Raw genomic sequence first — 23634 nt, forward strand, 5'->3', positions numbered from 1 at the left:
TTCACATTCAAAACATCTTTAAGACTTCATCTCAACATCGCCTTGTTCAGTAAAATGGCATTTCTTGAAATAGGCTCAACTATATTTGCTGTATTCTTCAGGTCTCTTCCCTATTATTTCCCTGACATACAGCAAGTACAACTTGTGTATGAAGTTTTCAAAAAAATACAAGATGTTGACAGTTCTCCCTAGGTGTGGTTTATCTGACCGTTAGTAATGGCCAAGTTCTGGAAGAACATTTTCCTACATACATTTGATCCACAGGATTATCTCCTATGTAAGTTATTTGTTTAACAAGCCCTAACTTATAATATTTCCCCCCATTTCCCATATATATTAGTAGGGTTTCTTCTACATGTATTCATTTTTTAGTTGTCTTATTAATAGATATTCATTACATTCATAGTAATTTCCCCTATGGTTACTCTTTCATTTACTTTGGAATATGACTTAGGGTAAAAAAATTTGCCACTTGACACTCATAGGGGTCATGTTCTGTGTGAATTCTCCATAGTATTTCAAGGTATGAAATGCTAGATACTAAGATTTCTCTCATTGCTAAATTAAAAAAATTTTTTCCCCTGTATATAATTTTGAATGTACTGTGAGAACTGATTTCTTAGAGGTTTTCCCACACTCAATACATTCATAGGGTTTCTACCTTATGTGTCTTCTCTGATGTACTTTGAGACCTGAGTTGCAACTGAAGGTTTTCCCACAATGACTGCATTCATAGGGTTTCTCCCCTGTGTGTGTCCTCTGATGTTTAGTGAGATCTGACTTATGATAGAAGGGCTTCCCACATTCATTACACTTATAGGGTTTTTCCCCTGTGTGTATCCTCTGATGTACAGTGAGGACTGATTTCTCAGAGAAAGATTTCCCACACTCCGTACATTCATAGGGCTTCTCCCCTGTGTGAGTTCTCTGATGTGATCTGAGGACTGAATTGCAAGTGAAGGTTTTCCCACACTGATCACAGTGAGAAGACTTCTCCCCTCTGTGTGTTCTCTTATGTACTGTATAGTCTGACTTATAGTAGAAGGTTTTCCCACATTTTTTACACACATAGGGTTTTTCCCCTGTGTGAGCTCTCTGGTGTACTGTAAGGTATGAATTTCTAGAGAAGAATTTCCCACATTCCTTACATTCATAGGGTTTCTCACCTGTGTGAGTTCTCTGGTGTTTAGTGAGATCTGACTTATTGTAAAAGGTTTTTCCACATTCATTACACTTATAAGGTTTTTCCCCTGTGTGTATTCTCTGATGTACCGTGAGGACTGATTTCTCAGAGAATGATTTCCCACACTCATTACATTCATAGGGTTTCTCCTTTGTGTGTGTTCTCTGGTGTACTTTTAGGCCTGAATTGCGACTGAAGGTTTTCTCGCACTCATTACATTTGTAGGGTTTCCTCCCTATGTGAGTTTTCTGGTGTTTAGTGACATCTGACTTATGACAGAAGGTTTTCCCACATACCTTACATTCATATGGTTTCTCACCTGAGTGAGTTCTCTGATGTACTGTAAGGTATGAATTCCTGGAGAAAAATTTCCCACATTGACTACACTCATAGGGTTTCTCACCTGTGTGTGTTTTCTGATGTACTGTGAGAACTGAGTTGCTTATGAAGGTTTTCCCACATTGATTACATTCATAGGGTTTCTCCCCTGTGTGAATTCTCTGGTGTACTGTGAGATATGACTTATGGTAGAAGCTTTTTCTACATTCCTTACATTCATAGGGTTTCTCTCCTGTGTGAGTTCTCTGATGAATTGTGAGGTGTGAATTCCTAGAGAAGGATTTCCCACATTCATTACATTTATAGGGCTTCTCTCCAGTGTGGATTCTCTGATGTAAAGTGAGAAGTGACTTCCTAGAGAAGCATTTCCCACATTCGTTACATTCATAGGGTTTCTCTCCTGTATGTAGTCTCTGATGTTTGGTGAGTTTTGATTTTTCACAGAATGCTTTTTCACATTCATTACATTCATAGACATTGTCTCCTATGCCTGTTCTCTGAGTTACATTAAGAACTGACTTCTCCCAGAAAGGTTCCCTCAGGCTGTTAGATTCAAATGTTCTCTCTCCTGTGTCAGGAAAGTTTGATCTGCTGAAATTATCCACTTTTTCAATATGTTCATAATCTTTCACCTTCAAATGAACTCTATGTTTCAAGAGAGATAATTTCTCAGAGGCTTTACCATATTCATTAAACTCATAAAGACTTTCTCCTTTTTGGGGGCTTGAATAATTACAGAATGTTTTATCACATTCCCTATGTTCACAAGGACTCTGTCCCTTGTGAGCTTGTTTATATGTGATGAAAAGTGTCTTCTCACAGAAATCTTTCCCATGTTCTTTGTAGTCAAAAGAATGCTCTACATTTTTAATTTTCTCATATGGCATGAAGTCTTCATTATGACTGAGGTACTTTCCATTTTGAATGAATTCATAAGGTATCTCTCCCACATGAGTTTTTTCATGGTTAATATGAAGGAATAATTTTCCATATGCGCTGAGATCATCAGACTTCTTTCTTAAATAGTTTTTCTCAATAATTAATTCTGAAATATATTTCAAACTCATACCACTTGTGTCACATTTACAAGGTATTTTTACAGAAGAAACTGGGTATGTGCTGAAATTAAACATTTTTCCTAATACATTACCTCTCTCTATAGTCAGTGTTTTGTTGTTGATAAACGGAGTTTTCCCGAAATGTCTGTCCTGGATTTCCTGACTCTGCTCTAGCTGATTATCAACTTTGCAGACTTCTGGAAAAGAGAAAAAAAACACTATAAGTTATTAATTTTATTACTATTATGATAAACTTACACTTACATACAAATGCCCTTTTATATGATTGACTCAGTTTATTGAAATAAGAGTAATCCAAGATGTTCATGTCCCTCATCCTTTTGGCTTAGAAGAAATAAACAAAACCTGACAGAGCAGAAATGGGGGATAAAAACTTAGAATGAACCCATCTACATTTAACAATTTATAAATATGTACTTCAAGACTTAATATAGGTTAAAAATAAATACAAATCACAGTGAATAAAGAAAGACAGACTTTGAAAAAAAAAAAGACTGATCCAGGTGTTGGAAATGCAGAGAAACAGAGAGGCAATGATTAGTAGGTAAGAGTACCCTGGAGAAATATCAGAGGACTGATTTGATCTTTTGAAGGATACAGATTAGACTTTACATGATATACTTAAAATACTGCAGCTAAATCTCTATGATTTACATGTTTCTAGTTCAATTCTCCTCTTTTTAAAATTATTTTAATTTTCTCTTATATATTGCTAATTTATTATACTGTTAATACCAAATTAAATTTATGGAAAAGTACCAATTTGTTCCTGCTTAAGGAGACCTGTAGCCTACTTTCTTATTCATTCTCTACTCATGTGACTTACAAAGAATACAAATGCCTACCAAGAAATGTAACATCAAAGAGACAAGGAAGACTGCCAGAGGGCCAGATCCATTTGTTTTTTTGTTTGTTTGTTTTTGTGGTACGCGGGCCTCTCACTGTTGTGGCCTCTCCCGTTGTGGAGCACAGGCTCCAGACGCGCAGGCTCAGCAGCCATGGCTCACGGGCCCAGCCGCTCTGCGGCATGTGGGATCTTCCCGGACTAGGGCACGAACCTGTGTCCCCTGCATCGGCAGGCAGACTCTCAACCACTGTGCCACCAGGGAAGCCTGTTTTTAGTTTTAGTATATTCAGGTTATTCTCTAAGAGTTTTTGCAAAAGTTAACCTATCCAACCATCAAATGCTAACTTTTCCTCATCTTAAATTTTCTGTGACAAATTTAATATGTTAATATATTTTTTTGTTTTTAAACCCAGATCTCTACATTTCTGGGTTTTATTTATATTTAAAACCATGGAGGACCTGACCTAAAATATTCACTGATACTTACATTTATTTATCCTAAGAATTCTCAGCTAGACTTCGTCTTGTTATCTTCCTGTTCAGTATTTGCAATATAACAATGATGACCCTGTTCAAAAACCTGTCCAGAGCCCACTGTCTCCAAGCATCATTAGACAAAATAGACTGTAGTTACCATTCTGTGGGGAAAAATACTTTTTCCAACTATATTCATATTGGGTAACCACAATATCACTCCACAAGGCCATAATAAATGTATTCTTTCTAGAAATGACAGACTATTAATTTGCCAGAAATTGTTCAAGTTCAACCAAGACTTTCACTAAGCTGGTTTACATTCCCATTTTGGCTTTGCTTAGAATTTAAACATTAAACATCAAGGAAATGACACTGTTTCATATCTGCTTCCCAATATGTCTTTACAAACATCTCTACAATTTCAAGTTCTATTTACACTGAAATATAAATTTATTACATTCTGTACATCTCATTCTATCACAACACTGGACAATACTCCTTTGTAACATAAACATCCTCTATTAATTGCTGAAATTTAAAATAGTCAGTTGTCTTTTCTTTTTTTCCCCTTCTTTTCCCAACTATAACCCATGGTCTTACAAGTGTTTACCTCTGATTTCCTTTGAATACCTTGAGTGGATATGGAATTAATAATGGTCCTTAACAAGCAGTGTGCTTTTCAAAACACAAATCTCAAATTTTATTCAAACCTGTAATTTTTGAACAAGAATCTAAAGGTTTAAAATTCAATATGTGCATTCAGAAGTTAATTCTTTTGTAGTGTCTTCTGAATGAATCAATATAAAGGCCCTCTCACTCATCAAGAGTAACAATTAAGTAATGATCCAATATCCATTATAAGTTATATAACAAAATAAGGTATGCTCTTTTTGGAGAAAGCATAATATACATAAGAAAACAGCCTCATTCAATATCCATACACTATCAAGAATTAGAATCTACAGCAGATAATGTATATCAAAGCAAGTACAAAACATTTCATAAAAGCTGGGGAACCTTGAGCTTAAATTTTAAAATTTATCAAAATATTTTTACTTCAAAAGATAAAAATTAAAAATAAACTAAAATGAATACATGTTGCAACATGTATACACATATATTATAAGCTAATGGGAAATACCAAGATTTGTTGGAAATACCTCTTAAAAATAACTGCTTATTAAATCTATAATTTTTATTATGAAAATAATGTACAAATATCTCATTAATGGGTATAATCAATATTTAAAACAAATCATTCATTTCAAAGCACTGTTAAAAAGCACATAAATACAGAGAATTTCAAGCTTTCTCTTTTATATCAATAAATTCGAAACTGATTTTTAATGGATATAGTTTCTATTCTGTTTCATGAATGGTAAAGACAGGATCTGAAGCACAAAGACAAAGGAAGTAGAAAACCACAAGTATTTAAATAAAAATCAGTGGATGGCCACCTTAAGGCAAGCACTGAGTATAAAAAAAAAACTAATTAATAAATATAGCATTCTATATAGTGGAATAACATCCCTTTTTGGATCACTAACCAAAAAGGGCTAAATTATTTAAAAACAAATATGCTAGTACTGAGTTTATACCAGCTATTAGACCAAATTCTTTGGGAGGGGCACATCAATGAATAAACCTTAATCCTGACCCCAGGACCTTAGTACATAGTAGAGGAAATGTGGAAAGTGGATGCACAAATACAGCTATACTATATTGCAAAATGTAATAAACACATAAAAGAGAAATGAAGGATTATGAGAGTGGGAACAGGTAAAGATTGTTTTTTTTGAGGGGATCTATGAAGGCTTTTTAGAGGAAAGGGTAGAAATTTTTTTGTTGTTGCTGTTCTGGACTTATAAAGGATATAAAAATTATAAAACAGATTTTTTTTAGTACTATATTTTGAAATGAATAAGAAAATCAAACAATGGCAAAATGTATAGCTCCCTCTGAATATTAATAATTTTTATCATGGTAAATGAAGCATTATATGAATCTGCTGTACAAATACTGAACTATGACCAATTTAGTCATTAATATGTAGAGGGGATAATTTCCAAATTCTAAATATGAGTTTGGGTATTTTTCATCTTATAGATATTACTTGTTTCGTGAAAATATAATTTTAAGCAGAGTGCTCTTTTTTGCTCAAAAAATTATTTATGGAAATATATTATTTTTCTCCTTTGCCTCAGATGTTCGACAAAGTCAAGAAATAATCTAAAAAGAGTAAAAAAACAAAAAAACAAGAAAAATGTTTAAAAATATTAATAATGACAATAACAACAAGAAAAATAACAAACCATCTCCATGAGCCAGGCTCTGTTCCATGTACTTTTCACATATTAATTCATGAGAATCACTGAGTACATAGGAATCAAACATAGAGCTGTAGGGAAGGAAAGCGTATATATGGGTGATACTCAGGAAGGATTAAATGGGAGTTTAGCACCCCCAGTTTTGTGCCAGCATTATTAAGGGACTTCCCTGGTGGTCCAGTGGGTAAGACTCCATGCTCCCAATGCAAGGGGCCCAGGTTTGATTCCTGGCTGGGGAACTAGATCCTGCATGCATGCCGCCACTGAGTCCGCATGCCGCAACTAAGAGTCTGCATGCTGCAACTAAGAAGTCCACATGCTGCAATGATGAGCCCGCATGCCGCAACTAAAAAAGAAAGATCCCACATGTCTCAACTAAGACTTGGCACAGCCTAAGTAAATAAATAAATAAATATTTTTAAAAAACATCATTAAAAGAGAAAAACTTAAATTTCATATATTACACATTGGGGAAAATGTAACTCAGGCTACTAACATGATAAATTAGATGCTTTGGGGGGAAAACTATAATTTCATTTAGAAACTAGAACAAACTAAAACAATATGGTTAGTGTTTTGGGTGGTGTCAGTGGAAAATGAGAAAATAAAAATATTTTTTAAACACTTTTACAAAAGTATAACAATAATAGTGATCTAGGGACTTCCCTAGTGGTCCAGTGGTTAGGAATTCACCTTTCAGTGCATGGGACGCAGGTTCAATCCCTGGACTGGGAACTAAGACCCCACATACCACAGGGCAACTAAGCCCACGTGCTGCAACTAGTGAGCCCACGTGCTCTGGAGCCCACACACCACAACTAGAGAAGCCCAAGCCGCAACAAAGATCCCATGCATGGCAACAAAGAGCTGGTGTGCCACAACGAAAGACCCCGCATGTTGCAATCCCATGTGCCTCAATCCTGTGTGCTGCAACTAAGACCTGATGCACCCAAATAAATATTTTTTAAAAAACCAGTAACAGTGATCTAATATCAGTAAGAAAGGATGATAGAGAGAAAAATAAAATGCTGCTATGTCAGTTTTAAGAGTAGAAGGTTCACAGAACCTAATAAATGAAGATTAGTAGGGAAGATTGTGATTTGTGAATGATGATTTTAATAGTAGTTCTTGCCACATTAGAGGAATTGGAGTATCCTGTTAGAGATGTTCTGCAGACACATAAAACACAGAATGCTGAGTGAGCAAAAGATGCTGAAGGTACAAAGTTACTAAAACCTGATGTCTTAGATATAGGTTATTTTATTATTTGAAGAACCAATTTGACTGGTAAATTTAGTCCTTTTATATACAATTATGGTGATTATTAAAATATGTCACGTTGTCTCCATTTTACTTGCTACTTTGTATTTGTCACAGTTTTACTACTACTTTTATTGTAACTTTCTTTCTTTGTTTTAGACTGATTTTTTTTAAATCTTTTCCACTTTTTTCTCTTTACGACTTTGGAGGTTATACATACCTGTTTCTCCACTTTAGGTGGCTGTCCATTAAATTCTGTCATTAATATTTAACTTAAAATCTAAGGTGATTCTATAACCTGAACCTCTTTTTCTGAATAAGAGAAGAGTCAAATGCCATTTGATCACCTCCCAACTCAATTATGCAACTATTTTTTAGTTTATCATAGTATCTTTTTTAGCCTTACAAATTAGATATCATAATGATTCTATCCACATGTTGTTTAGACTTAGCTATAAATTTCCTAATTTCTTATAACTTACCACTCCTCTCATCTCAAGCACTCTTCTGGGTTTCATTTTCTCTCTTCCTGTAGTATTTCTATTTTAATTTTACTAATAAAATTATACAATAAAAGATATTGTTCCTATAATTTATTTCAGGACCAATCCAAATTTAATCATACACTCTGACAAAGACTCTCTCCTTGACTAAATTTTAGTTAAGCTCCTCTGAGACTTATTCTTGACTAGGTCTTGACCTTGGCCTTTCATGTCTGTCTCTACTGAGCAGTTTCAGCATGAAACCTTGTCAGTCTAGTGACAATCTCCTCACCCTTGATATCTCCTCACCCATAAGTTCCTCATGCTCCAACCACGATTTATAAACCCTTGGCCTGCATTTAGCAAGAATTCTGTTAGGCCAGTTTAGCAAGAATATCCCTACCCTTGATGTCTCCTCTTAGTAATTTTCTATTCACTTACACCTTCACTCTGCTTGTTGGCTACAAATCCCCAGCTGCCTTTGCTGTATTTGGAGTTAAGCTCAGTTTTATTGAAATTTTATCCCTCTATTTCAATAGTTACTGAATAAAATCTATATTGCCTTTAACTAGTATCTGGCTTTATTTCTCTTTGACAACTCTCATCCTTTAAAAAATAGCTTCCTGAGTTCATTATTCTAGATTGACAAATATTTTTTGCTTCAATTTAGATGTCTCTGGCAATGTCTCATTCCTTAGGCAGTAACCTGATTTTCTCTCTGGCTGCTATTAAGATCCAGTGTTCTCAAGTTATACTAATAGTACTTAAGTATATATTACTTTTTATTTATCCTGCTTGGTGTGTGTTTTGTGTCCACATATGTGGTCTTACTGAAGGATTTCTGGAAAATTCTAAGCTATTATTGCTTCAAATATTGCTTCTCCATTCTTCTTTCTGCTTCTTGTGATCCAATGATTCATGTTATATCTGTCTTATCATCCCTATCTTATACATCTTTGAACGTACTGACCTATTTTCCTTCTCCTGTCACCCTATACTTGGACTGTGTCATTTATTTACCGGTATTTTCTAGTAACGTCTCTTCAGCTGCATCTAATCTGGTAGTTAATCCATTTTTTAGAATTTCAACAACTTATTTTTAGTTCTAAAAATTCTAATGGGTTATTCAACAATCTGCCTAGCCATTTAGACATTCTTTCTTCCTTACTTATTTTATCTTTTATTTCTTTGAATGGATGCTTTACACTTATCTAAAAAATCCATTATCTTAATTAACAGGTATTGGAAAATATATTTTGTTATTTCTGCTTAATCTCATGAACAATATATTTCTTTAAGTTTTTTTAAAGCTCATATTTAATAAGTGAGAATCCTAATGTCCTGTATTGAGGGTGCTTTTCCTTAAGAGAGAACTCATTTTCTTTTGCTTAAAGCAAGCTACCAATCTGAGATGAATTTAGCCAACAATCTGGATCCCCTAGTATGGGAGTATAGGGGGACAGGAGTAGAAGATAAATACTCTATACCCAGAGAAGGAGCAGAGAACCCATCTTGGGCCCAAAATCCGTAATTGATACAAAAGTAGAAGTCTCCTACCACTGAAGAAAAGGGAGGTACGCTGAGGAAACCCCACTACTGAAGCCCAGGCTCACACCTAAAACTGAAGCTGGATCAGAACAACAAAGAACACCCTTGCCCCCACCAGAAGTACAGCATGAAGTAACAAGTAGTAGCAGCTCACTGCTGGAGGAAGAGCAAGAGCAGAAAGATAAACCTCTGTAATACAGCTTTGGGAGGACAGCTAAAAGCTGAAAATGGAGCACAAATACTGAGAAAATTCTCCTGACGTGTAAGATCCAAGAACCACGGAATAATATCAAACACAGCCACATATAAGTAACTGGAGTCGCAGAAAAAAAGGTAGAAAAGATGAAAGACATCAAACCATGTATTTGAGAAGCTGATAAAACAACAAAAAAGAAAAATACAGACAAAACAAAGCTAAATCTAGAAACATCAGAGCCAAACAGTTGAAAACCAAAGATAAAAAAAGTCTTGGGGCTTCCCTGGTGGCGTGGCGGTTGGGAGTCTGCCTGCCGATGCAGGGGACGCAGGTTCGTGCCCCGGTCTGGGAGGATCCTGCATGCCGCGGAGCAGCTGGGCCTGTGAGCCATGGCCACTGAGCCTGCGCGTCCGGAGCCTGTGCTCCGCAACAGGAGAGGCCATAGCAGTGAGAGGCCTGTGTACCGCAAAAAAAAAAAAAAAAAAAAAAAGTCTTGGAGGCAGCTAGAAAAACCAGAACATTAAATACAGAAGAACAAAGGAGGAAATAAGAGTGTAAGCCAGAAGACAGTGGATCAGCTCTTTAACGTAAGGACAGAAAAAAAAGTGCCAATCCAGAAATCTGCACAGAGAAATTCTATACTTCACAAATGAAGATTAAATAAAGGCCTTTTTAGACAAATAAAAGCTGAGAAAATTAACAGCCAACAGGGATTCCCTGGTGGCGCAGTGGTTAAGAATCTGCCTGCCAATGCAAGGGACACGGGTTCGAACACGGGTCTCACGTGCCACAGAGCAACTAAGCCCGTGTGCCACAACTACTGAGGCTGCACTCCAGAGCCCATGAGCCACAACTACTGAGCCCGCATGTCACCACTGCTGAAGCCCATGTGCCTAGAGCCCATGCTCTGCAACAAGAAAAGCCACCACAGTGAGAAGCCTGCACACTGCAGTGAAAAGTAGCCCCCACTTGTCGCAACTAGAGAAAGCCCGCACGCAGCAATGAAGACCCAACACAGCCAAAAATAAAATAAATAAATTTACAAAAAATAATTAACTGCCAACAGACCTGTGTTACACGTAGTACTAAAGGAAGTACTGGAGAGAGTAAGATAAAGAAATAGAGTGCTGAACATGGTTTTTAAAAAGGTAAATAAAAGACTTTTTAATCACTTTCAAAGATGATTGTCTCAAGCAAAAATATTAATTATACATTGTGGGGTTTCTAAGTAAAAATGTATGGCTACCACATCACATAAAGTGGGAGAAGGTGACAGGAGTATATTGTTATAAGACTGTAAGACCACATACTTAGACCAGTATACTTAGACTGTGATAAACTGAAGATGTATACAGTGTACCACAGGGCAACCACTTAAAAGATAAATTAAGACAGGTATTACTAATAAGTAAATAGTAGAGATAAAACAAACAAAAAACTCAATCTAAAAGAGATTTTTTTTTTTTTTGCTGCACCAGGCGGCTTACGGAATCTTAGCTCCCTGACCAGGGATCAAACCTGGACCCTCAGCAGTGAAAGTGCAGAATCCTAACCACTGGACTGCCAAGGAATTCCCCAAAAGAGATTTTAAAAAGGAAAAAAGGGGGAGAAAAGGATAGATGAGACAAATATGAAACAATCATGAAATAAATTTGAATCCAAACACACAAAAATTATGTTAAATTTAAGTGGTCAAAATACTCCAATTAAAAAGTAGAGGTTTTCACATTCGATAAAAAAGACCCAAACGTATGCTATCTGTATGAAATCCACTTTAAATATAAAAGAATGGGAAAAGGTATACCATGGAAATATTAACTAAAAGAAAGCTGGAGTAATTATAATAATATCAAAGTAAGCTTTAAAACAGAGAGTTCTCTCAGGGATAGAGAGACATTACATAATCATAAAAGGGTCAATCCATCAAGAGGACATAAAGATCCTAATATGTATGCACCTAATAATTCTTCAAAATTCATAAAGCAGAAACCAATAGAACTGAAAAGGAGAAATAAACAAATGCAAAATTATAGCTAGAGACTTCAATACTGCTCTCTCAATGTGTCACAGACAGAGCTTTTAAGTGTTATACCCCAACCCCATTTTCCCATTGCCATGTGATTTTTAATATACTATTTTGCATAAAACAATGATTTTTTAGGAATGCACACAACCTGTTTTAACAGAATTCACTGTATTACTATATTCCTTTCCATGTTTTTAGCCTCCCCTTATCAAGAGATATAGCCTTTCTGTGTTGCTCAGATTTGTAACTGTTAAGGTCTGCACATCCTAACTAACTGTTATCAAGTAAGTTTTTGCTTTAAATTCTGTGTTCTAGGATCATCCACTAAGATAACATGTATGTTTATTTCCCCACATATAGGCATCTGTGAGGATTTTTTTTCCACAGATGGAAAGTCTCTCTTTTCTTACTTGTCAGAGAAACAATAGTGCTACTGAAAAACATGGCTTATGTGTCTGTTTCCACACGTAGCCTTAGTATGTCTGATTTGCAGAACCAAATTGTATCCAAAAAGGCTCCAGCTATCCTGTGCCCAACATTGTAGTTAATCTAAACATTTAGGTTTCACACCTCAGAGCGTTTACTTTGTCCCTGATAAGTACTTTGCCAATTCCTTTCAGTGTCAGAAATGCTTTTGTTTTTTATCCATCTGCTGATACATACACTCCTGCTTGATTTTTCCAGTGATTTTGCAGCTTCTATATTTGTACTGATTTGGGACTTTAGAGGTTCTCTAGTGTTATTAAATGGAGTTTATATTGTTCACTTACTTTAATGTTTCTGGATGATTTGCAGGCAGGGATAGAGACAATGCTGACTTCACACATCCTTCTTTGAAGAAGTTCACTCTGTCCTTTAAACACTGTCTTCTCTTGGCTACAGGACACCACATTCTGTTTCCTCCTAATCTCCAAACTGCTGCTTCTCTTTTTTCTGCTGAGTCATCTCATTCTCATGGCTTCTGAAAAGTAGTGTCCTAGGGTACAGCCTTCAGGCCTCTCAAATCTGTGCATTCCTTCTCCTAAGGAGAGACGTTATCTAATCCCTTAGCTTTAAATACTGCATTTTAAAACTTTAAATATTGCCATGGCTGATAATTTACAAATAAATATCTCCAACCTGGACTCTCCCCTAATCTACCTCTGCTTATATACCCATATGTTTATTCACAAGTAAACTTGGATATTTTATAATCACCTGAAATTTGGTATATGCAATTTAAACTCCTAATAACTCCTCCCAAGTTGTTTCTCTCCAATTTTCCCAGTCTTGGCAATTGGTGCCCATTCATCCAATTTTTCTGGATGAAATCCCTGGAGTCTTTCTTGACTCGTCTCTTTCTCTCACAGTCCTTGCCCAATTCAAGAGCAAATCTTATAGGTCCCACCTTCAAACTAAATCCAGAAGTCAATCACTTTTATTCTTCCTCACTACTTCCAACCAAGGGTAAGCTACCATCACATTTACAGAGATTAAAATACTATTCTGACTGATGTTCCTGCTTTCAGCCCTCTGCCCTCAATAGTATTTTCTCTGCTCAGCAGCCAGAGAAATCAATTTAAAAAAGCATATCAGCATATGTTGCTTACTGGGTTAAATTATACCAATGGCTTCTCATCTCACTCAGAATAAAATCAAAGTCCTTATCGTGGTCCAAATGGCACCACATAATTTCAGCTCCCGTTACCTCTACAATGCCAACTCTTTCTACTCTTCACTCACTCATTTCCCCCAATCCACAGTCATATTTATGTGTCCTCAAAAACACCAAGTATATCCCTGCCTTGGTGGACTGACATTTGATGTCACCTCTGCCACCAAGACTCCCCATGATTCTCATCCTCATTTTATTCAAGTTGGTAATATTAGAAAGGCCTTCTTGATCTCCTTTCTAAAATAAAATACTCCATCATTCTTAACCTTCTCTAATTTCCTAGCTATTTACTGGCATATTTAAGTGTATATATGTGTAATTGTTTGTTTCTTATCCTTCTCTCCCTATCAGAATGCAAGCTCCATGAGGTCAGGGGCAAAATTTAGTTCACTGATATATTTCCAACACCTAAAACCAGAGTAATGAACGTAGGTACTCAATATCTGTTGAATGAAAAAACGGGGGCGGGGCAGGGGAGTCAAGATGGCATACTAGGAAGATGTGGAATTCATGTCTCCTCACAACTAGGGCACCTACCAGGCACCAGTGGGGGACCACAGACACCTAAGGGGCCGGAAGTAACCCCCAGCGACTGGGTAGGACATGGGGCTTGGGGGGAGTAAAGGGGAAGGAGAAGTGGAGGCGGCAGGGAACTGGCGCTCCTGAGGGGTGGCTGGGGGAGGGGAAGTGATACCACGCAGGAAGGGGAAATTTGGGGAACCAATGGGAGGGCAGAGGATCAAAAGGGAGCATGGCCAGGTTTCCCCTGACCACTTGGACCCCCAGGAATCTGCTGAGATCCCGGGCCTGATCCTCTGCACACCCAGGCCTCCTCCAGCTGCCCAGATCCTGAGGGAGTGGGTGGGGGGGAAGGGGGAGCCAAAGTAAAGGCTGGACCTCCAGGACTGGCACCCTGAAGGGTGGCTGAGGGAGGGAAGGAGTTCCTACACCCAGCAGAATCCACCCACGCTTAGCGGTCCAGTGGCTATGGGGAAGATGGTGGGGGAGGGGCAAGAAGGAACGGAGGGGAATGGGGCCAGCGCTTTCCCTGCCCACTTAGGCACGGGGGAGCCTCTTGGGCTCCAGGGCCTAATCCTCTACCCTCGGAGCCTCCCTCTTGCCGTGCAGAGCCCAAGCCCCGCCCCTGCACCCCCACCCGGGGCCCCACCTCTGCACTCGGAGACCCCCCTCTGAGACCCCCTCCAACGGGCTGGGCCTAAACCCACCCAGGCACCCTCACTCAGGGCCCTGCCTCCAAACTCCGGAACTCTACAATCCGGAGGCCCTCCTTTCCACCTGCTGCCTCTCCCCTTCTAAGCAGGTCCAAAGCAGAGGCCCCACCCCACACTCAAATGTCACCCCATCTATGCCCCGCCCCACACTTGAACGTCACCCCGCCAAGGCCCTACCCCATACTCAAACGTCACTCCCCCACCTGCCTAGGACCTGCCTAAGTTACAACCCCTGCCTAAACTCTGCCCCCAGAGTCGAGGCTTTTTTTTTCTTTTCTTTTTTCCTCTTTTAGACTGGGGTTCTGTTTTACCTTGTTGATTCTTTTATATTTTTATTTTTCCTAATAAGTTTTATTTTTCTAATTTTATTTTATTTTTTATACTTTGTTAATGATCTCTCCTTTTGGCTTGTTCCCCACCCCACCCCCTTTGTTTTTCTGTTGTGGTTTTATTTTACCTTGCTGCAGTTGTTTCAATTACAGTTTTAGTTTTCCTAATATATTTTTTACCTTTCTAATTTTATTTTGTTTTATATTCATTGATATTATACTGCTCCTTTCTTTCTTTCTTTCTTTCTTTCTTTTTTTAACCGTGCCACGAAGCTTGCGGGATCTGGGTTCCCAGTCCAGAGGTCGGGCCCGAGCTCCTGTGGTGGGAGCTCTGAGTCCAAACTGCTGGATTAAGCGAACGTCAGACCCCAGGGAATATCAATCAGAGTGAGGCCTCCCAGAGGTCATCAGCTCAGCACCAAGACCAAGCTCTATCCAACTGCCTGCAAATTCCATTGCTGGGCATCTCAGGCCAAACAACCAGTAAGACAGGAATACAGCACCACCCATCAAAAAAAAAGAAAAATGAAACAACAAAAATATGTGTTACAGACGAAGGAGCAAGGTAAAAACCTACAAGACCAAATAAATGAAGATGAAATAGGCAACTTACCTGAAAAAGAATTCAGAGCAATGATAGTAAATATGATGCAGAATCTCAGAAACAGAATGGAGAAAATACAAGAAACATTTCACAGGATCTAGAAGAACTAAAGAGCAAACAAACAGTAATGAACAACACAATTACTGAAGTTAAAAATACTCTAGAAGGAATCAATAACAGAATACCTGAGGCAGAAGAATGGATAAGTGAGCTGTAAGATAAAATGGTGGAAATAACTCCCAGGGAACAGAATAAAGAAAAAAGAATGAAAAGAATTGAAGACAGTCTCAGAGACGTCTGGGACAACACTAAACGCACCAACATTCGAATTTCACGGGTCCCAGAAAAAGAAGAGAAAAAGAAAGGGTCTGAGAAAATATTTGAAGAGATTATAGTCGAAAACTTCCTTAACATGGAAAAGGAAATAGTCCATCAAGTCCAGGAAGCACAGAGAGTCCCATACAGGATAAACCCAAAGAGAAACATGCCGAGACACACATTAATCAAACTATCAAAAATTAAATACAAAGAAAAAATATTAAAGCAGCAAGTGAAAAGCAACAAATATACAAGGGAATCTCAATAAGGTTAACAGCTGATTTTTCAGCAGAAACTCTGCAAGCCAGAACGGAGTGGCAGAACATATTTAAAGTGATGAAAGAGAAAAACCAACAACCAAGATTACTCTATCCAGCAAGGATCTCATTCAGATTCGATGGAGAAATTAAAACCTTTACAGATGAGCAAACGTTAAGAGAATTCAGCACCACCAAACCAGCTTTACAACAAATGCTAAAGAAACTTCTCTAGGCAGGAAACACAAGAGAAGGAAAAGACCTACAATAATAAACCCAAAACAATTAAGAAAATGGTAATAGGAACATGCATATCGATAATTACCTTAAATATAAATGGATTAAATGCTCCAATCAAAAGACACAGCTGGCTGAATGGATACAAAAACAAGACCGGTATATATGCTGTCTACAAGAGACCCATTTCAGACCTATGGACACAAACAGACTGAAAATGAGGGGATGGAAAAAGACATTCCATGCAGATGGAAATCAAAAGAAAGCTGGAGCAGCAATTCTCATATCAGACAAAATAGACTTTAAAATAAAGACAATTACAAGAGACAAGGATACTACATAATGATAAAGGGATCAATCCAAGAAGAAGATATAACAATTGTAAATATTTATGCACCCAACATAGAAGCACCTCAATACATAAGGCAAATGCTAACAGCCATAAAAGGGGAAATGGACAGTAACACAATAATACTAGGGGACGTTAACACCCCATTTTCACCAATGGACAGATCATCTAAAATGAAAATAAATAAGGAAACACAAGCTTTAAATGACACATTAAAAGATGGACTTAATTGATACTTATAGGACATTCCATCAAAAAACAACAGAATAAAACAACAGAGTGCTTCTTCTCAAGCACTCATGGAATATTCTCCAGGATAGACCATATCCTGGGTCACAAATCAAGCCTTGGTAAATTTAAGAAAATTGAAATCGTATCAAGTATCTTTTCCGACCACAATGCTATGAGACTAAATATCATTTACAGAAAAAAAACTGTAAAAAATACAAACATGTGGGGTTCCAAGGTGGTGCAGTGGTTAAGAATCTGCCTGCCAATGCAGGGGACATGGGTTCGAGCTCTGGTCCGGGAAGATCCCACAGGCCACGGAAAACCTAAGCCCGTGCACCACAACTACTGAGCTGGCGCTCTACAGCCCACAAGCCAAAACTACTGAAGCCCGTGCGCCTAGAGCCTGTGCTCTGCAGCAAGAGAAGCCACTGCAATGTGAAGCCTGTGAACCGCAACGAAGTAGCTCCTTCTAACCGCAACAACAGAAAGCCCATGCAGCAACGTAGACCCAATGCAGCCAAAAATAAATAGATTAATTAATTAATTAAAAAATACAAACACATGGAAGCTAAACAATATGCTATTAAATAACCAAGAGATCACTGAAGAAATCAAAGAGGAAATCAAAAAATACCTAAAAACAAATGACAATGAAAACACGACGACCGAAAACTTATGGGATGCAGCAAAAGCAGTTCTATGAGGGAAGTTTATAGCAATACAATCCTACCCCAAGAAAAAAGAAAAATCTCAAATAAACAACCTAGCCTTACATCTAAAGCAATTAGAGAAAGAAGAAGAAAAAACCCCCAAAGTTAGCAGAAGGAAAGTAATCATAAAGATCAGACCAGAAATAAATGAAAAAGAAATGAGGGAAACGATAGCAAAGATAAATAAAACTAAAAGTGGTTCTTTAAGATAAACAAAATTGATAAACCATTAGCCAGACTTATCAAGAAAAAAAGGGAGAAGACTCAAATCAACAGAATTAGAAATGAAAAAGGAGAAGTAACAACTGACACTGCAGATATACAAAGGATCATGAGACGTTAGTACAAGCAACTATACGCTAATAAAATGGACAACCCGGAAGAAATGGACAAATTCTTAGAAAAGCACAACCTTCTGAGACTGAACCAGGAAGAAATAGAAAATATAAGCCAATCACAAGAACTGAAATTGAGACTTTTATTAAAAATCTTCCAACAAACAAAAGCCCAGGACCAGATGGCTTCACAGAATTCTATCAAATATTTAGAGAAGAGTTAACACCTATCCTTCTAAAACTCTTCCAAAATATAGCAGAGGGAGGAACACTCCCAAACTCATTCTACGAGGCCACCATCATTCTGATAGCAAAACCAGACAAGGATGTCACAAAAAAAGAAAACTACAGGCCAATATCACTGATGAACATAGATGCAAAAATCCTCAAAAAAATACTAGCAAACAAATCCAACAGCACATTAAAAGGATCATACACCATGATCATGTGGGGTTTATCCCAGGAATGCAAGGATTTTTCAATATATGCAAATCAATCAATGTGATACACCATATTAACAAACTGAAGGATAAAAACCATATGATCATCTCAATAGATGCAGAAAAAGCTTTTGACAAAATTCAACACTCATTTATGATAAAAACCCTCCAGAAAGTAGGCACAGAGGGAACCTACCTCAACATAATAAAGGCCATATATGACAAACCCACAGCCAACATCATTCTCAATGGTGAAAAACTGAAACCATTTCCACTAAGATCAGGAACAAGACAAGGTTGCCCACTCTCACCCCTATTATTCAACATAGTTTTGGAAGTTATAGCCACAGCAATCAGAGAAGAAAAAGAAATGAAAGGAATCCAAATCGGAAAAGAAGTAAAACTGTCACTGTTTGCAGATGACATGATACTATACATAAAGAACCCTAAAGATGCTACCAGAAAACTACTAGAGCTAATCAATGAATTGGGTAAAGTAGCAGGATACAAAATTAATGCACAGAAATCTCTTGCACTCCTATACACTAATGATGAAAAATCTGAAAGTGAAATTAAGGAAACACTCCCATTTACCATTGCAACAAAAAGAATAAAATACCTAGGAATAAACCTACCTAAGGAGACAAAAGACCTGTATGCAGAAAACTGTAAGATACTGATGTAAGAAATTAAAGATGATACAAACAGATGGACAGATATACTATGTTCTTGGATTGGAAGAATCAATATTGTGAAAATGTCTATACTACCCAAAGCAATCTACAGATTCAATGCAATCCCTGTCAAACTACCACTGGCATTTTTCACAGAACTAGAACAAAAATTTTCACAATTTGTATGGAAACAGAAAATATCCCGAGTAGCCAAAACAATCTTGAGAAGAAAAATGGAGCTGGAGGAATCAGACTCCTGGACTTCAGACTATACTACAAAGTTACACTAATCAATACAGTATCGTACTGGCACAAAAACAGAAATATAGATCAGTGGAACAGGATAGAAAGCCCAGAGATAAAACATGCACATATGGTCACCTTATCTTTGATAAAAGGCCAGAGTATACAATGCAGAAAAGACAGCCTCTTCAATAAGTGGTGCTGGGAAAAATAGACAGCTACAGGTAAAAGAATGAAATTAGAACACTTCCTAACACTATACACAAAAATACACTCAAAATGGATTAAAGACCTAAATGTATGGCCAGACACTATAAAACTCTTAGAGGAAAACATAGGCAGAACACTCTATGACATAAATCACAGCAAGATCCTTTTTGTCCCCCCTCCTAGAAAAATGGAAATAAAAACAAAAATAAACAAATGGGACCTAATGAAACTTAAAAGCTTTGGCAGAGCAAAGGAAACCATAAACAAGATGAAAAGACAACCCTCAGAATGGGAGAAAATATTTGCAAATGAAGCAACTGACAAAGCATTAATCTCCAAAATATACAAGCAGCTCATGCAGCTCAGTATCAAAAAAACAAACAACTCAATCCAAAAATGGGCAGAAGATCTAAATAGACATTTCTCCAGAGAAGATATACCGATTGCCAACAAACACATGAAAATGTGCTCAACATCACTAATCATTAGAGAGATGCAAATCAAAACTACAATGAGGTATCACCTCGCACCGGTCAGAATGGCCATCATCAAAAAATCTACAAACAATAAATGCTGGAAAGGGTGTGGAGAAAAGGGAACACTCTTGCCTTGGTGGTGGGAATGTAAATTGGTACAGCCACTAAGGAGAACAGTATGGAGGCTCCTTAAAAAATTAAAAATAGAACTACCATATGACCCAGCAATCCCACTACTGGGTATATACCCTGAGAAAACCATAATTCAAAAAGAGTCATATACCACAATGTTCACTGCAGCTCTATTTACTATAGCCAGCACATTGAAGCAACCTAAATGCCCATCGACAGACGAATGGATAAAGAATATGTGGTACATATATACAATGTAGTATTACTCAGCCATAAAAAAGAAGCAAAATTGAGTTATTTGTAGTAAGGTGGATGGACCTACAGTCTGTCATACAGAGTGAAGTAACTCAGAAAGAGAAATATAAATACCATGTACTAACACATATATATGGAATCTAAAAGAAAAAAAAAAAGGTTCTGATGAACCTAGGGGCAGGACAGGAATAAAGACACAGCTGTAGAGAATGGACTTGAGGACGCTGGGAGGGTGAAGGGTAAGATGGGATGAAGCAAGAGAGTAGCATTGACATATATACACTACCAAATGTAAAATAGATAGCTAGTGGGAAGCAGTTGCATGGCACAGGGAGATCAGCTTGGTGCTTTGCAACCACCTAGAGGGATGGGATAAGGAAGGTGGGAGGGAGATGCAAGAGGGAGGGAATATGGGGATATACATATGCATAAAGCTGATTCACTTTGTCACACAGCAGAAACTAACACAACACTGTAAAGCAATTATACTCCAATAAAGATGTTAATAGAAAAAATGAACACATGAGCAATACTTAAGATTAATAAGAATTCGTACCTATCACCAGGTGTCCTTCTGTTTAATACAGCCTAACTCACCTGGGGAGCTCTGGCTTGGGGACTCTTCCTCTAATACCCATGGTTGCTCTCCTTGTTCCAACCTGAAGATCAGTTCTGGTTTAGGGATGCAATACCCTGTGAATGGGAAATGACATGGGAATTGCGCTAGGCTCATGGGCTTTACGGCTCCTGAAGAAAACAGAAAATGAAGCTTCAGGGACCAATTTCAATCTATTATTGGGATAAGAAAAATTCTTTATGGTGTTTCAGCAGTCCTTCTTCTTATCACCCTGGATCTCAAGCCTAAGTATCTTCAAACTCAAAAAATATCCACAGGTGTCAGCAACCAAGAAAGGACATGCATACTAGGAATCTACATGGAAAACAATCCCTACCCACTGAGACGAGGTGACTATAGTTCTCCAGCATCACATCCCTGTACAGTGTCCTCTGAGCAGGGTCCAGCTGCTGCCACTCCTCCTGGGTGAAGTCCAAAGTCACATCCTCAAATGATAAGGATTCCTGAAATAGCACATTTGTGCTCAAATTTAAGTAATCAGAATTGAAAGACATGGAGAAGCTACATGAGAATGGTTATACTGTTCACTATTCAGAGTCGATCAAAATATGTTTTGGGATGTCTACTTCTGCACTGTACTTGGTTGGGGAGGGAGAAATCCTAACAGATATTCCCTACTAATTCTCTCCAGTTATTAATATAAGTTATTGATGCTTGCATGCCATAAAAACTATCCTACTTTGGGGGAATCTGAAGACAAAGCAATGTTACTGTTATCAAGAAGCATATAATCTGAAAAACAGACAAATATACAAGCATATAACTACAATAAGATGTTACTATTGTGAAAAGATGAGCAAAGTTGATTGTGGTTTCAAAGGGGACAAAAGTTCTATTCCTGCTATTAGGGTGGGTTTCACTGAGGAGGTAAAATTCTGAGTGGTTAAACAACATTAGAGTAACAGTCATGAACCTGGGGCAACAGCATAACCATGGATACCTCTAAGAATAGTAGTTAAAGGAAAAGCAATTAGCACATAAGAGAGTACCATTTGGGACTATGATAAGATAAAGAGCTATGGAGTTATTCAGGGAGTGAGTTATTGAATAATTTTGGATATAACTCCTGTAGAATAAGGGTGTCCAAAATATCTGCTTACTCTTCCTTCTGGGAAACCTTTTTATTTATTTATAAATTGTAAACTTATATTGTCAATCTATATATAAAATTTCATTCTTATTTTTTTAGATTAAAAAAATGTAGGTAGGCACCTGAGTATTTTCTTCCCATAACTGAACAGTCTCATACAATCTTCACCAAGAGTAGATTCGATCTCAAGAAACCACTTTCTTTGCTCATCTAGAAGGAGCAACTCCTCAACCGTTAAAATTTTATCAAGAGATTGGAGTAATTCAGTAATATCTTCAGGCTCCACTTCTAGTTGTAGTTCTCTTGCTATTTCTACGATACCTGCAATTACTTCCTCCTCTGAAGTCTCAAACTCCTCAAAGTCATCCATGAGGGCTGAAATCAGCTTCTTCAAAATGCCTGTTAATGTTGATACGTAGCCCTCTTCTGATGAATCACAAACATTCCTAATGGCTTCTAGAATGGTGAATCCTTTCCAGGTTTTTACTTTGCCAGATCCATCAGAGAAATCACTGTCTATGACAGCTATAGCGTTATGAAATGTATTTTTTAAATAACAAGACTTGAACATCAAAATCACTCCTTGACCCATGGACTGCAGACGCTGTGTTATCAGGCATGAAAACATTATTAATCTCATTGTACATCTCCATCAGAGCTCTTGGGTGACGAGGTGCACTGTCAATGAACAGTAGTATTTTGAAAGGAATCTTTTTTTCTGAGCAGTAAGTCTCAATAGTAGGCTTAGAATATTCATCAAACCATGTTATAAACTGATGTGCTGTCATCCAGGCTCTGTTGTTCCATTTATAGAGCACAGGCAGAGTAGATTTAGCATAATTCTTAAGGGTCCTAGGACTTTGCAAATGGTAAATGAGCATCGGCTTCAACTTAAGGTCAACAGCTGCATTAGCCCCTAACAAGAGAATCAGCCTGTCCTTTGAAGCCAGGCACTGACTTCTCCTCTCTAGGCATGCAAGTCCTAGATGGTATGTTCTTCCAATTTAAGGCTGTTTTGTCTACATTGAAAATCTGTTGTTTAGTGTAGCCACCTTCACTAATTATCTTAGCTAGGTCTTCTAGATAACTTGCTCTAGTTTCTACATCAGCACTTGCTGCTTCACCTTGCACTTTGATATTATGGAGACGTCTTCTTTCCTTAAACCTCATGAACCAGCCTCTGCTAGCTTCAGATGTTTCTTCTGCAGCTTTCCTCACCTCTCTCAGCCTTACATGGAATTGAAGAAAAGAGAATTAGGTCCTTGCTCTGGATTAGGCTTTGGTTAAGGGAATGTTGTAGCTGCTTTCATCTTCTATCCAGACCACTAAAACTTTCTCCATATCAGCAATAAGGCTGTTTCACTTTCTTATCATTTATGTGTTTACTGGAGTAGCACTTTTAATTTCCTTCAAGAACTTTTCCTTGCACTCACAACTTGACTAACAGTTTGGTGCAA

The 23634-nt window shown here is 37.6% G+C and overlaps 1 protein-coding gene across 1 annotated transcript in view; it reads right to left on the bottom strand.

The window, feature by feature from the left end:
• LOC132507495 (zinc finger protein 33B-like) overlaps positions 1 to 23634 on the bottom strand; it is a 79328-nt gene that overhangs the window by 43468 nt on the left and 12226 nt on the right. Inside the window, 4 exon segments of the mRNA XM_060126917.1 lie at positions 645 to 2567; positions 2673 to 2777; positions 21048 to 21143; positions 21404 to 21530. Of these exon segments, the coding sequence (XP_059982900.1) occupies positions 645 to 2567; positions 2673 to 2777; positions 21048 to 21143; positions 21404 to 21530 (2251 nt within the window).

The sequence above is a fragment of the Lagenorhynchus albirostris genome, chromosome 16 (assembly GCF_949774975.1).
Source record: "Lagenorhynchus albirostris chromosome 16, mLagAlb1.1, whole genome shotgun sequence".
In the NCBI taxonomy this organism is placed as follows: Eukaryota; Metazoa; Chordata; class Mammalia; order Artiodactyla; family Delphinidae; genus Lagenorhynchus; species Lagenorhynchus albirostris.